The sequence below is a fragment of the Anser cygnoides genome, chromosome 3 (assembly GCF_040182565.1).
Source record: "Anser cygnoides isolate HZ-2024a breed goose chromosome 3, Taihu_goose_T2T_genome, whole genome shotgun sequence".
NCBI classification, from domain to species: Eukaryota; Metazoa; Chordata; class Aves; order Anseriformes; family Anatidae; genus Anser; species Anser cygnoides.
In genome coordinates this window covers 103,859,924-103,875,110 of record NC_089875.1, presented here as the reverse complement: position 1 = coordinate 103,875,110, position 15,187 = coordinate 103,859,924, and the positions used below count along the sequence as shown (strand labels likewise).

The following is a 15,187-nucleotide window of genomic DNA, read 5'->3' as shown; positions in this document are numbered from 1 at the left end:
GATCCCCTCATCCTGCTTTTCCACAGATGGTAAACTTTATTCTAGCAAGATCATAAACATCCTTGTTTCAAATATAAAGACAAATAACATTGAACACTACCATCTACATTAAACAAGCTGTATGTATGAAATATGTTTTTCCTCGTCTTGAATATTTATAAAGACACACTTACTAGTTTCACTGGCTAGCACTGTTTCACCAAGCCTCCTGTTTCATTCCTCATCCACCGCCCGTGTACCACATCTACTAACCTATGCACGCTACCTTTTGTATTGCTAGTTTCCTGTCCTTCCGTATCTCTTTTTAATAATTCGTTTCTTCTTCCACAACTTTGCATCAGCATTAGCTTCTTACTTTAAACAACCTTTTTTCTGTGGGTGCTCCTGGAATTGTGGCTTTTGGGGGACTCAGTCTGGTGCAGGATCATAATATTTTCTACAAACTCATCAAACAAAGCATCACGACAAACACCTCCCAGACTGAAATAACCTATGAGACACAGAATACTTATGCATTCTTAGTAACTGATCCAGAACTGGAAGCTGAATGAAAATAAAGAGCAAAAGCAATCAGTAGCTAAGAGACTGAAAAGTTCATCAATCTAAATTAAAACAAAAGACTGGGAGATATATGAAGTGTGTATATGGAAGGATCAAGGAGGAACACAACTTCTCTTAAAGAGTGGTGGAACTACAGAGGAAGTAGCAGATGGCCAAGTGGCACATAAGATTTTTGAAAAGTTTCGCAAAGAGCAACTTGCAGAAGCTTTTTCAGGAAGCAGGACGGTTAACCCACTTGCCACTGTTCCACCCACCTGGTAGAGAGCACAGTACAGCTCTGTCACTTGAAGGATTAGGGGTAAAAAGCAAAATACATCACCCTATGGGATGCGTGTATTTCCAGGAGCTCTCCCTCATTCATCTAGGAAGCTCAGGCACAGGGAAAGGGAGAGAATAGCTTAACCCTGACTATTGCTCTTTTCACATTTTGGTCTCCAGGTAAGCATTTCTTATAACATGTCCTCAGCAGAATTAGCACTACGATCATGCCTATGTTTTCGAATGAATACTGGAAAAGAACAAACCTTTTTATGACTTAAATTACTACTGTTACTCTTACTGCCTGGCTGTTTGGAGTCCTTTTATTTCAAGGCAGACTTATAAGGGCAACAACTTGTGGCAATTCAGGTTGGGAAGACCAGCAATAACACAGAGACAGTAACAATTTCACTTCATTCCCCCAAAAGACCATAACAGGCCTTTGACATCACAGATTATTTCATTTCTAAATGCTGCACCTATGAACAAAAGATGTAAAATATCAGATCAGATCTTGATTACAAATTTACAGGGATGCTAGAAAAACTAAAAACATTATTGCCTATACAGGGAAAACAAAAATTATGTTTTTAATCTCAATCTCCAATCCTGATTGAGGTATGAGAAATATATAAGGAGAAGAGGGCTGAAGAGACTGAGTTACCAACATAATGTCAAATTAAATATGGTTAGATCTTAAAGTCTAGTGGCTAATCCAAAGTTGACAGGCATCTGCAGAGAGCGTACAACAAAAAAACAAGAGGGAATTTAGCAGGTTAAAAAGAGGTATCAGATAGGAATAACACAATTACATTAAGGAAGAGAAGCAAAATAGGAAGACAAATTTTCTTACGATAAGAATGCATTAGCATTAGCCTGGAATAGCCTCCCAGGGGAAGTGGCCTCAGCTCCACAGGCTGGCTCATTAAAAACTAGAAAACAACCTTGCATTGCAGAGAGACAGACGAGGTGAGCTAATAGGTCTTTTCTCTCTCCTAGTTTTTATGACTCCAAGATCATCTCATTTACATAATGACTATTCGTACGCCCTTCTGTAAATAAGGATGACCGAAGATTATTTTTCCACTTTTTCAAGTAGGTAAGTAAAACACTAGAGGTTTTCGGTTGAAAGCTCCCCAATTAATTCTGTTACAACCCAAATGGTTCTCAAGTGTCATATATAAATATTAAGAATAATGTGTAAATTCTTTATGTTATTTTCTTGGCTACACCATAGGTTTTCATAAGCTTTCATGTGCTTTATTCTTAAACATTCCAGGTGAGATCTAGATTATTAGACTGATAGCATTCCACACAAAAATTAAAACATATATCTAAATAATGTTTTTTTCTAGTTAACCTTACATGACTTCGTATGGTTAAATTATCACCAATTTACAAATGTCTTTTAAAAATATATTTATGAGATGTCCTTTTTCATACTCTTGTTTCTATAGCTCTCTTTGAATTGCTCCAAAATACAAGATATTTAATTGGATGCAAACGACTGGAGTAATATGCGATGTAGTGCCTAGAAAAACTAATTGTAAAATATTACCATACGAAGGATGGAATGTTTGTAGTCTTCTGTGTACTTTATTTTAAAAAGGAGCCCTGGCGACTGCACTCTGCCCCTGGTGGAACCTGTCAGAAGCAATGGGAGATCGCTCCCATTAGGACTACAATTGAACACCCTAAGCTGGGAAAATCTTCTCCCAGAACAGGGAACTCCTTGTGAAGAGCCAGCAGAAGCCTCAGAGAAGCTTCCCCCCAGGGCACAAGGGATCATACAGGACATATAGTGATCTAGGCCTCTAGACGTTGAGGGAGTGAGAATATGAGTAAACAGGTCTGTTCTTCAGGAACTTAGCGGACAGGGAAATACGTATTTTTAATTTGCAAATGTCCTTTATTCCTATTTCATCTTCTCTCAGTTCCCTTATTTAAACAAAAAATCAGCCTAGGTCATGTTCAAACAAAACCTTGAAAATTAGAAGCTTCCTTAGTACACTGGATATGCTTTAAAGATACCCATTCAAGGAAAAGCGAGCAGGCAGAGCCACCACAAGGTTATAAGTACCTTAAGGGTCTTGTGAAGAAGTGTGTCGAGGTGTGTGTGTGGGGGAATTAATTTCCTTTGCTTTCATTCCTCCACTGACCAGTATTTTTAATCTGTGGAGAATCATGGCTGATCACACTGTAACTGAGATATGGCCATGTCAATAAAGTTAGCCAGATGGCTGATGAATACCCTGCTTAAGTCACTTCCTCATTCACATCGATATAGTTTTCTCCCTCCTTTACAAGATCAAGGAGCTTAGAAACAAGTCAAATTTTTGGAATCTAGTCGCACTTTCATGACAGAAGAGTGACAGCACAATACTTAAAACCAGATCACACAAAAACAAGATATGAAACACCTGGTCTGCTGCAGACCAGGGCAGGCAAATGTCAGTAGAGGCCCAGAAATCCTGCAAGAGCAGTATAACAAATCCTGGAAGAAAAATAAAAATACTTTCAAATTGAGGAGGACTGTTTATGAAGGACAATGCTGGAGAGAACAACTTGGCAGTAATCCTATTAGATGAGACGGTCACAAGCAGATAATATCATTCATGAAGTGCTAAAAAGTAGCACTTCTTGGCCAAATTAGATCTCTCTCTCAACTGTTTCCAAATTAATTCCTTCCAACTCTACAACAAATGCCACATTCATTTCTTATTACTTCAACCTTTCATCTTTTTCCCTCATAAAAGAAATAACTATTTTTAACTGTAAACGCTTGGTTATACTTGGTTACCCTAGTAACTACTCTGTGCTGGAAGTAAATTGGTTTTTATATACGTAAGACCACAGTATCTATACAACTGGCAATTACCAAATTCCTTCACTTGCATTATTCAATTTATTTTCAGAAGTAAATATAGGAAGCTTCCAAGGAATACCTGAAATAATCACGTGCGTTTATCTCATATACAGTTCTGAATTTTCAAATGTCACAGGTAAAGCAATAATGCTTCGTTTCTTCTAGAGGTTAGCATATTGCAACATTCATACATAACTGTTCCATTAGACTAGTAAAGAAGATTTCTGTCAAAAACATTTAAGGATGAATGATTAATGCTCAGGGTGTTGGGTTTAGAAGGTAAGGTTTGTGCTTACAATACCACCACTCCAATTTCAGCACTGACAAATCCCATATTATAATTCAGGCCCAAATTCTGCATTGTTGCAACTCGACAAAACAAGTAATTCCCCTCAGGCCCCAAAACAACAACAAAAGCTTCGTCAAAACAAACAAACAAACGCCAAAACAAGCTCAGCAGTTTGTATTTATATTCCCATTTATAAAAACTGTCATTCATTTCCAAAGCCAACTATCCAGACTGTTGCTGAAGGATGGAGCAGAGTCTTTTGATCATTACTCTGCTCTCGCGAGACCCCACCTAGAGCACTGCGTTCAGGCCTGGGGCCCCCAGCACAAGAGAGAACCAGACCTGTTGGAGCAGGTCCAGAGGAGGGCCATGGGGCTGATCAGAGGCCTGGAGCACTTCTCCAGTGAAGACAGGCTGAGGGAGTTGGGGTTGTTTAGCCTAAAGAGAAGGCACTGGGCAGACCTTATAGCGGCATTCCAGTACCTAAGGGGGCCTGCAGGAAAGCTGGGGAGGGACTCTTTGTCAGGGAGTATGAGGACAGGACAAGAAGGTAATGGTGTTAAATTAGAAGAAGGTAGGTTTAGATTAGATATAAGGAAGAAATACATGATGGGAACGATGAGAAACCGAAACAGGTTGCTCAGAGAAGCTGTGGATGCCCCATCCCTGGAAGTGCTCAAGGCCAGGCTGGATGGGGCTTTGAGCAACCTGGTCCGGTGGGAAAAGTCCCTGCCCATAGCAGGCGGGTTCGAACTGGGTGATCTTTAAGGTCCCTTCCAACCCAAACCATTCTATGATCTTATGATTAACAGCTGTTTTGAACTATCTGGATGCAGCTGAGTGAGGGGAAAAAATCTCTCCCATATGCCCTTGAACATGTCTGCTTACTATGTCTGCTCTGTGTCTTGTTGGGCAAAAGCATGAAAGCAGGAGAACTGTATTTGCACTGTTCTGCTCATTTAAGTCACAGCTACTAAGCAGAGAAGGATGCTGTAACCTAAAATGGAAGAGACTTAATTACTTCTATTAGTGAGTTCCTTCTCTGAATCAAGACGGAATCCAAAATGTCATAGTTGAAACAATGTCCTTTTTAAGGACAGTGAAATATATTTCCTAAACAGTAAGAAATAGCAGTGCATAGAGAAGTTGTTACCTTGGCGCAGATTATCTTCATACTGTGCAGTCTATCCAGTGACTCCTGAGGATTACCTAGGTACTGAGGAAGTTCAGCATGTAAAATCCGCATGGAGAAAGGAACCATGGAACCTAGAATCATAATTAACTTCATTAAATGTGTTTGCTATAATGATGAGTGTGTACATCCCAAAGGTATTTCTCACTAGTATATATGACACAAAGACCATTTTACCTTCATATTCTTTTTGTCTCTTGATGAAAGATGATAAAATAACAACCTTTTTCTTAGCTATAACATGCAATATGTTTTAAATATTATTTATGTATATATTTATATTTTTATTTTACATGTGAAATGTTTTAAATATGTAAACATATATGTAACCATAATCAAGAAGGCAGGAAAAAGGTGCAGCCTAATTCAGATTTTCAAGAACAAGTTGTGCATAGAAGTAAAATGTTTATTAAAGATTTTTATAAACCAATTAAAATAGAGGATTAAAAAATGGGACTTTACTCAAGTTTCCACTATGAAATTGCCCCTAACATTAATACTTATGCATATGTTATAATCAATGCAGAAGAACAAAGATGGAATTGTAGGTCTTAAAAGCTTTATTGCTAAAAAAAAGTTATATGACCAGGGCATGCAAAGGTGCTTATATGTAATCTTTTTTCAAATAAACAAAGGCTGATATGAAGGACTCCTATAATAAAGGAAGAATAAGAACAGAAAATCAGAATGAGTCAAAGGAAATAATGAATAAAAACAGTATAATGAAGAACATAAAATAATAATATTGTAATATATTAAATCTAAAAATATATTAAGTCCCCTGTGAAATTAAGATGTTTTATAAAATATTTTCTTTCTTTCTATTAATTTCCATAGTTCTGTGTAAAGATCTGAATATATTATGATGAGCATAACTTCTATGACTCTAAAGACGACACTTAGTCTGAGTTCTACTCCGTTAATGTACTCCCTTCTACCAAGAGTTACCAAGTGACTCTATACTACGAAACTGACTCTTCATAAAGATGGTGTGTTTTCTGGTTTATTGAAAACATCAAATAGGAAAAGAATTTTAAGTAATACTTGGGAGAGTAAGTGAAAGAAATGTTTTCCTTTTAATATTAGTTTACTTTTATCTTTATTATTATATTTACCAAAGACTTAATCTTGGAAGTTTATGAGCATCCTTGCTTACTTCAAGGGGAGTTTCAGGAACTTCAGGGAATCCTAGTTCATGTAGTATCTTGCTTTCCAGCTACCTGCATATCCTTTATGCAGACAATAACACTGAATGTGATCGTAAACTGTTACTAATAAAAAAGCAAAACAAAACAGAAGCAAGTATAATGGGGAAACAAACCTCACAAAATACTGTGCTATAGTTCTAATATTTTAATATAATACATTTGCTTACTTCAGGCGTATTCCAGTGGGATTTCCTTCTCAACTTGCCTCTTTCCTCATCTTTTCTCACAAATAGGACTCAGGAGCTTTTTATGAAGATTTTTGCACCTGTTCTTAACGGGCTTATATGTCAAAGAGGTAAATGCTATGTAAAATGAGTCATTGCCTCTAGACATTTTTTGAAAGGTTGACAAAATTTTCATCACAGACCTCATTCACTAATTATGACCTTCAGAGCAAGCCAATTACATCTACATAAATTCTCTTTTGCCAAAGCTAACTATTCCCAGTGGTTTCTGTGCCTACTGCATTCCCTTGAGGAACTACACACAAGTTTCATGCATCATCATATGTGGAATAGATATTAAGAAAACAAAACTGCCTTTGAATTTCTTTTTAGTGAAATTTAAAAGGTTATTGAGCAAGTAACAAAAGATGTCAAATATTTAATGTATCTATCTTGACTAGTACCTAGCATGACACAAGCGAAGATACGAAGTTGGCAGGGGGTGAAAAACAAACAAAAGTATGGCAAAAGTAAGAGCAAATTCTGAGCAAGAACACCATGGAAAATTGCTTTGCAGACATGTGCTTTGAACTTCAAGAACCTGCACTGCAAATCTATGGAAGCAAACTTGACCTCAGGCTGGTTACCTTCTCTGCCACACCTCTGGTTGACTGAGTTCTAATTCTGCCATCGAAGAATAATAATCCTGCCAATAAGCTATGCCCCAAACCAGCTATTTTGGTAGTGTTCTGTAATACTGCTAACACATAAACCATGCACCTATTGAGTACTTAACAGGATTTCCAAAATAAAAGGTTAAAACAAAATGTTTTGTTCAAGCAGGAAAGCTTTGGAACACCTGACATATAAAATGGAAAGAATCTGAAGTTTTACATTTTTGGTTAAGGAATTACTGTGTCTAGCACTCTCAACTCTGAACAAGGCTGTATCATTCCATTCTCTTGTAAAACGTGGCAAAAGGTAAACTCAATAAACACACACAGAGAATATCTGAATTGGTAACAGAACAGCTCAACACACAGATAGATGGATACTTAATTATTGAGTGCAGACGAAATGTCTCACGTTATCTATTTTTAGGAAAAAAAATGTATTTTTTGCAAAATACGTTTTGGGATTGAGTATTTTGGTAAGAATTGATCTTATATATTGCTGGATGAAGCCACACAATTATGATCGATGCAATGGGAAAGAACAGCTCGTTACCAAACTACATAATCCAAATTGGTGTCAGAGGATGTGAGAATAATAAATGGAACTCCAGGCCAACTTAGGCTTGACAAGAATCTGCTTTATTCCCTGTTACAACTAAGACCTCAGTTGTGATAAGCAGTCAGAACTATATCACCTCCAAATGTACTTTATTAACGTGTTATTTCTTAACCACCTACTATTTCCTTCAGAGAATGTGACTAAAAAGCATGCCCGTGCAATCCTTACTAAGTATGTCAGGAGTAATGACAGGTCTCACCAAACAAAATCAGAAAGAAGCTGACCCACAGTGTAAAGGGTAGTCAGTGTAATGACTTTTCAAACTAGAATTTATATTACTATTTCATGCAGGAGGATTTAAAGCTCTACCATCCGTTTCTTCTCTTTCTTTTTGAAACTCATAACTTAACTATTATCCTGCAAGTAATTTTACTGTGAGTATCCACCAAATTGGACCAGTGAACTTCTGTTGCTTAATGCCTGATTGAACAGGTTGCTGAAATTATATTTAAGATCTCAGAAAGACCGTTTCTGCCCTCTTCCTCAGTTTCCTTGCAATCCTTTCAAATAGTGAAATATTTTTGGAAGATGGCACAAAACTGTATAGGTGCTCTCACAAAAGTGTGGTAATGGGGGCAAAAAGAAAAATGTGAAAAGACTACCTTCTACCACTGGTAAGGCTGTCTTACCACTCCATGTAAACAGTACTTTGTAGTTTCAAGTGAAATCACTCAAAAAAAACCCTGCAGCACTTGTCCAAGCCACTTATCCATGCGTATTCCTTAAATACTTACTCTATTTGTAAAAAAGAAACTCTGAGATCTTTGGGTAAGTAAACTTCCCCAGATGTGTTCCCATCTGCAAGTAGTTTAGTTAAATAATATGAGGTATGGATTATATATCTAGTTCAGTTCCTACATTAATATAGTGAATTTCTGGTTAAAAAGAATTATCATAAATTCACTTTAGATTTGGTAAAGCTTTCAACAAGTGATGCTTTCTTTAAAGCATCAATACAGTTTACACACACTTTTTGGGAAAAGGATATACAACATTAATATAAAATGCATGTGAAGAAATCTGTTCATCAAAATAATTCTGTTACTCCTAGTTAACAGCTGTGTAAAAATTTTTAAAAAAGTGTAGTAATGTATTCTATTAGTGTATTTTCTGTATCTATTGTTGCACTCTGTTACTGCACTGAGAGAAACAACAGCAAGGTACCAAAAGCCTTTTCAGAAGGTGATGATTATGAACCTTTGCTATCAAAAGGCTAAGCAAGGTGACCTGTGTGCGTGCCATGGCAGAAGAGAAAATTGAGAGCACAATAAGTTTAAAAAAAACCTCAATAGAGTTTCACAGGGTGAATGAGAAATGAAAAAGGTGAAGGCAAACCATAATACGACTCTTGTGAATCTTCACCAGTGCTTCTTCAGTTCACTGACAAAATGTAAAGAGCAATCAAATAAAAGAATCACAGAAAGTGCTGACTGTAACACTTTTGTGAGCTAACACAGGTCATTAAGAATTTTGCTCTAAACAATAGACTTCTATTTGTTGTTCCATGATGCTATCATATTGAGTGGTACCAAAGGCACATCTTCCAGACTTTTTTTGCACACAAATCCACAAAAACACAGCTTCCACTCTTGTCTTGCAAGGCACAGAAATCAATCCTTCTTACTAAAAAAAAAAAATAAAAATATTTCCTCACTTTTTTATATGAGGAATGTGACAAAAGAAACAGAGGTGAAACTTAAAAAGTTAACTGTCAAAAATTCTGCTTAAAAAAGCACAATTACAGATATTATAAAGACAGAATGTAAGAAGCTGAATTATAAAAGAAAAATAAAGATAATTTAAGTGAAACACACGTACAACATTTTTAAAGGTGATCAATAACAATTCTATGCTTAGTTAACCGTATTGCCTTTACATAAATCAAACATGTCAGGAAACAGAATACAACATGAAAAATAACCACAGTATGTAAATACATTTTAAGACAAGATTAAACAGAAAATAATTTCATTTAGTAATCATAATAGGAACAGGTACTACTTAGTTTCCCAACAGATTCTTTTTCCTGCATCTTTTTCACATAACACTTATGAAATTTTAAGTATTACACTGAGACACAAGAAGAAGATATGTATGCATCCAAGACACAAAACACAAGATAAGAATAAACAAACAGTATATTCCTAAGGACATTCTTAAGGTTCATTCTTCCCTGTAGGCCTCCTTTTTCTGGACAAACTCAAGCAAAAAAGAAGGCCTACAGAGAGCAGAAGTAAGGACAGATAGCCAGGGAGGGGTACAGAGACATTGTCTGAGCAGCCAGGGATCAGGTTAGGAAAGTCAAAGCCCTTTTAGAATTAAATTTGGCCAAGGGGCATCAAGGGCAACAAGAAAGGCTTCTATAGGTCCATTGGTGATAAACGGAAGACTAGGGAAATAGTGGGCCCTCTCTGGAAGGAAATGGGAGACTTGGTCACTCGGGTTATGGAGAAGGCTGAGGTACTCAGTGACTTTTTTGGCTCAGTTTTCACTGACAAGAGTTCCAGCCACAAGGCCCAGGCCCCAGAAAGCAAAGGCAGGGGACTGGAAGAATGATGAACTGCCCAGTGTAGAAGATTAGGTTTGAGACCACCTAAGGAATCTAAAGGTGCACAGGTCCATGCAACCTGATGAGATTCATCCATGGGAGGGAACTGGTGGATATAGTTGCTAAGCCAGTATTGATCATATTTGATGAGTCATGGCAGTCTGGTGAAGTTTCCTTTGACCGGAAGTGGGGAAACACAACCCCCATTTTTAAAAAGGGAAATAAAGAAGACCCAGGGAACTACAGACCAGTCAGTCTCACCCCTGGGCCTGGCAAGATTGTGGAAAAGATCCTCCTGGAAAATATACTAAGGCACATGGAAAATAATGAGGTGACTGGTGACAGCCAACATGGCTTCACTAAGGGCAGATCATACCTGACAGATCTGGTGGTCTTCTGTGACAGGGTTACAACATTGGTGGATAGGGGAAGAGCAACTGACATCATCTACCTGGACTTGTGCAAAGCATTTCACACTGTCCCACATGAAATCCTTGTCTCTAAATTGGAGGACCACGAATGATGGACCACTTAATGGGAAAGAAATTGGTTGGATGGTCGCACTCAAGGAGTTGTGGTCAATGGCTCAATGTCCAAGTGGAGATCAGTAACGAGTGGTGTTCCTCAGGGGTCAGTACTGGGAGCAGCACTGTTGGTGATATCTTTGTTGGTGACACGGACAGGGGGATTGAGTGCCCCCTCAACAAGTCTGTGATGACACCAAGCTGTGTGGTGCAGTTGACGTGCTGGAGGGAAGGGATGCCATCCAGGAGGACCCGGACAGGCTTGAGAGGTGGGCCTGTGCAAACTTCATGAGGTTTAACAAGGCCAACTGCAAGGTCCTGCATCTGGGCCAGGGCAAACCCAAGCACAGGTACAGGCTGGGCAGAGAATGGATTGAGCAGCCCTGGGGAGAGGGAGTGTTGGTTGATGAGAAGCTCGATGTAATCCAGCAATGTCTGCTTGTAGCCCAGAAAGCCAAGTGCATCTTATGGAATATAAAAAGCCTTTAAAATCTGTGGAATTGTGCAAGAGATGCAACTCATTCTTTAAATAACAATTCATATTCTGGAGCCCTACCCTACTTAGACTTCTGAGGAGGATTATGGTTATCTCTGTTGGCTTCTAGCGATTAATACTTTTGATATGAAAAAGAAAGGTTTCCTTGAAGCTCATGGAAATAAAGGTAAGAATGAGAGCTTCTGGTTTTCCACTAATACTGCACTATTTCCTTAAGTCTAGTCTTTCCTCATCATCTCTAAGGAGTAAATAAACACCCCAGCCCTGATGTCAGAACATGACAGCATATAAATGACGCCCAATCCTCTCTGCAGCAGCTCCTACGAAACTGTGATGCATGCTGCAGTCTACCTCTAAGCATGCTTTCTCAGCTCAAAACACGTTTTGAAGAAGTTTGCCATGGCACTTGTACTCCGCAGAAAAAGGGAAACTTTGTCACCAATAAAGTGGAAGGGAACTCTGTACATTAAAGAAAACAAAATTGGGCACAAGAAAAGAACAGAAGACAAAACAGAAGCTGAAGAAAAGGAAACTCTGGATAGTATACAGTGACAAACAAAAAGCTATTCCTGTAACACACTTGATTTTTTTTTTTTAAATAAAATTTACTTTCGAAATCAATTCAGTAGCCTATAGTTACAAAAACAAACCACAGAACAACTTAGTTTAGGAGAGACCCCAAAATTCCATGTGGTATACGAAAGGTTCCCCAACTTGCATTTCAGATCTGCTAATTAATTACAGTAAAATAAGAAATACCCTGCATTATCAACAACAGTAGCTAAATTACAGGAAAAAAAGCTTTTCTCATGAACAACAGGAAGGCATGGGAATGCTACCAGTTCTGACAGTAAACTGCCCTAAATAGCATGATTTAATTGGAACTTTGGCAAAAATCCCAAACTGGGGGAAACTTACAGCTGGTATTAGTCCAGAAGCAGACACGGACATTTAATGGGGTGCCATCTTGCTGAAGTGGTTTGGACCAACCCTAACCCTCAGGCTCATTTTCCCCACAGAAAAGGAACTCACCATCAGGCACGATCCTAGAAACTCTCCAAAGTGTCATATAAATGAGATATCTATATAGAGAAAGGTCTAATTTCCAACATGTATACTATTAAGGTGTTGGTAATTACAGAAAAGTTCATTTGTTTCTCACATTTACGATTTGCTCATGCACAGCCCATAGGTCTGACTTGTTTCTGACATGCACAAGAGCTCTGCACAGCGTTGTATGGCAGTATAGATCCATGCCCACTGAACAACTCAGGAACACAATTCTTGCCAAGATGAGGGCTTTTAGCACACTGAAATTCAAGGGAATTTCACATAGACTGTACCAGTCTATGTTCTTTTCCAGCAAGAACTTGATTTTCTTTCAGTTAGCAATTTATACTGTTACACTAGAGTCATGTATCAAACTAGAAAATTTGAATACATACACTTAGGAAGTCCACAAATTAGCAGTGGAGAAGCATGTACACATTTATGTGTAACACAACCCTCTTCAAGACCTAATCCAACAATTCTAGCACTTTAAGCAGGGGGATTAATTTGATTTGAGCAAACACTAGATTACCAGTATTTTACTCTATCTAGTCTTTTTCTTACTATATTACAAACACTAAATATTTCACCTAGCTATATTGTGATGAGCCTAATAACTTACTTGCCTAAAGCCTAAGTTCAGAAAAAAATAATTTGAAAGCATGAAGACAGAGAATACACTTCTTCAAGAGCTTGCTCCAATCTGTGCCACCTTCACTGGGAAAACAAACTTGTGTTTCACTGGAACTTCGGTATCATGCTATCACATCCTGCTGAAGGTTTTTTCTTGTGCTTTGTCCTATTTATTCACTCTCATTTCAAAATCCCATTTAGAGTCACTGTTTTCCATTAAGAAGTCCTGTGTTCTTGATAAAAGGTAGTGCGGTTGTTCTTATAATAAAAGTGTCAAAGCACACTGTTGAAATGGTGTAAATTAGTGAAGGGAAAAACCAGCAAAAATTTCAAAAAAAGATTGTAAAAGAGTGAGTAGTTGAAAAAGAAGGTTTAGAATAGAAAGTGTTTCTTGATCTTATTCATCACTACAATTGAAATCTCATTATGATTAATTGTCAAAGTATCATTGAAGCAAACTTTTGTTGATATTTGGCTAAAAAAAGAGAGAGAAAAGAAAGGAAAAAAGAAAGACATACCACAGTTGTACATCTCCCTCAAGACTGTTGCAAGATTGTGCCATGAACTTTAAAAACACATGCTAAGAGACAAATAATGTCATTATTCTGCAGTGCCTTCTACAAAATAATGAAGGGTTAAGGCCAGTTTTAAACTGCCAAGAAGATAAAAGTACTTTCTCTTCCACCTCCTTTTCTGATGAGTAAGAAAGAGAACTTGCTCACTTTACTTAGTGACAAGAAGAAACTCAAGGACAAGAATGCAAACTCCTTTCTAAAATTCTAATTGTTCAAGCAGAACATAAATCTTTCCTGCAACCAAGACAGAAAAAGAAGTAAATGTTAATACAATGAAACAATACTATACATATCAAAGAGAGTGTTTCTGATGGGAATGGGTGCATTCCAGATGGAAGGAGTAGATCATAAACTGTGTCTGAGATTTTAGAAAACATTGTAATTTTCATTTTATACCATCTAGTTAACGAGAGAACAATTGGGAAGAGGTAATGACATTTGTTGATGTTTCTAGTTGATCAATAACAATAGTGTTATGAAGGTCTAAAGGGCAGGTTGTAGAATTCAGTACAAAATTTAATTAAAAAGCAGATTAACAGTAGGGAAAAAACTATACTTGCTTCAATAAACACTGTCGCATTGGGGAAAAAACAAGAAAGATTGAGTACATTAACACTAAGCTGTAACAGAAATAACTATGCTTACTAGATTAAGTACTTCGGGGGAAAAAAAGAATGACATTATATTGTCGTAAATTCTTCACCTACTTGGTTATTGTTAGGCCACATACTTAATGCACAGAGTGCCTTACTCTAACACAAATTTCTTTGCAAGAGGTTCCTATGTAAGCGGACATATATTTCATGTGAGAGTCCTCTGGGGATAAAAGGATTTTAAATAAACACTGGATTTTGGCATAGGCTGACTTTTGAAAAACTATTTTGAATCAAAACCATGCCTTCTATTCTATTTTCCTCAGTACTAAATTAAATAAGGCAACATAGCTTTATGTATACCACCAAGGAAATATTTAAAGCAAGCAGCATAGCCTGCAATTAAAATGTTTACTTGTGACCACTGGACAAGGTCTTTTTTTTCCACTCCATGCTGCAGATCTCTACAAGAAGTGATGCCCTCTTATACAGCAAAATCATGTCCACTAATCTTAGATGATTTCAACAATGGCAATACCCTACAATTACTGTCATGTATAGAAATTTTATTTTTAAGTTTAATAAATATTCTTCCAGCTTGGTGTTCTACTTTTAACCTCTGTTGACCATTTCATGGTAATTTTATCCATTGAAAATTAATAATGGAAAAATAGTATCATTTTAAAGACAATTGTTTTTTTAGCTATCACTTCTAAAAACAGTGCATCTATTTTTTTTCCTCTTAGAATATGATTTTTGATTGTCCCTTTGGTATGAATTAGTCTCATTCATATATATATTACCAGCATACAAAAGGCAAAACTGAAAGTAAAAAAAGGTCTCTTAAAAACAAAATTGATACTCCAACAGCATGGAAACACAGATGAATTAAATACTAAGATCAGGTAGAATTTCCTAAGACCACAGATTTAAATTT

At 37.1% G+C, this 15,187-nt stretch overlaps 2 protein-coding genes across 2 annotated transcripts in view; both read right to left on the bottom strand.

Moving 5' to 3' along the window:
* Window positions 1–15,187, bottom strand: part of COLEC11 (collectin subfamily member 11) — a 334,707-nt gene that overhangs the window by 105,259 nt on the left and 214,261 nt on the right. The gene's annotated exons all lie outside the window — the stretch shown is intronic.
* Window positions 1–15,187, bottom strand: part of TRAPPC12 (trafficking protein particle complex subunit 12) — a 53,513-nt gene that overhangs the window by 17,755 nt on the left and 20,571 nt on the right. The window contains exon 6 of the mRNA XM_048078528.2: window positions 5,128–5,240. Within this exon, the coding sequence (XP_047934485.2) occupies window positions 5,128–5,240 (113 nt within the window). The remainder of the gene's footprint in view (window positions 1–5,127; window positions 5,241–15,187) is intronic.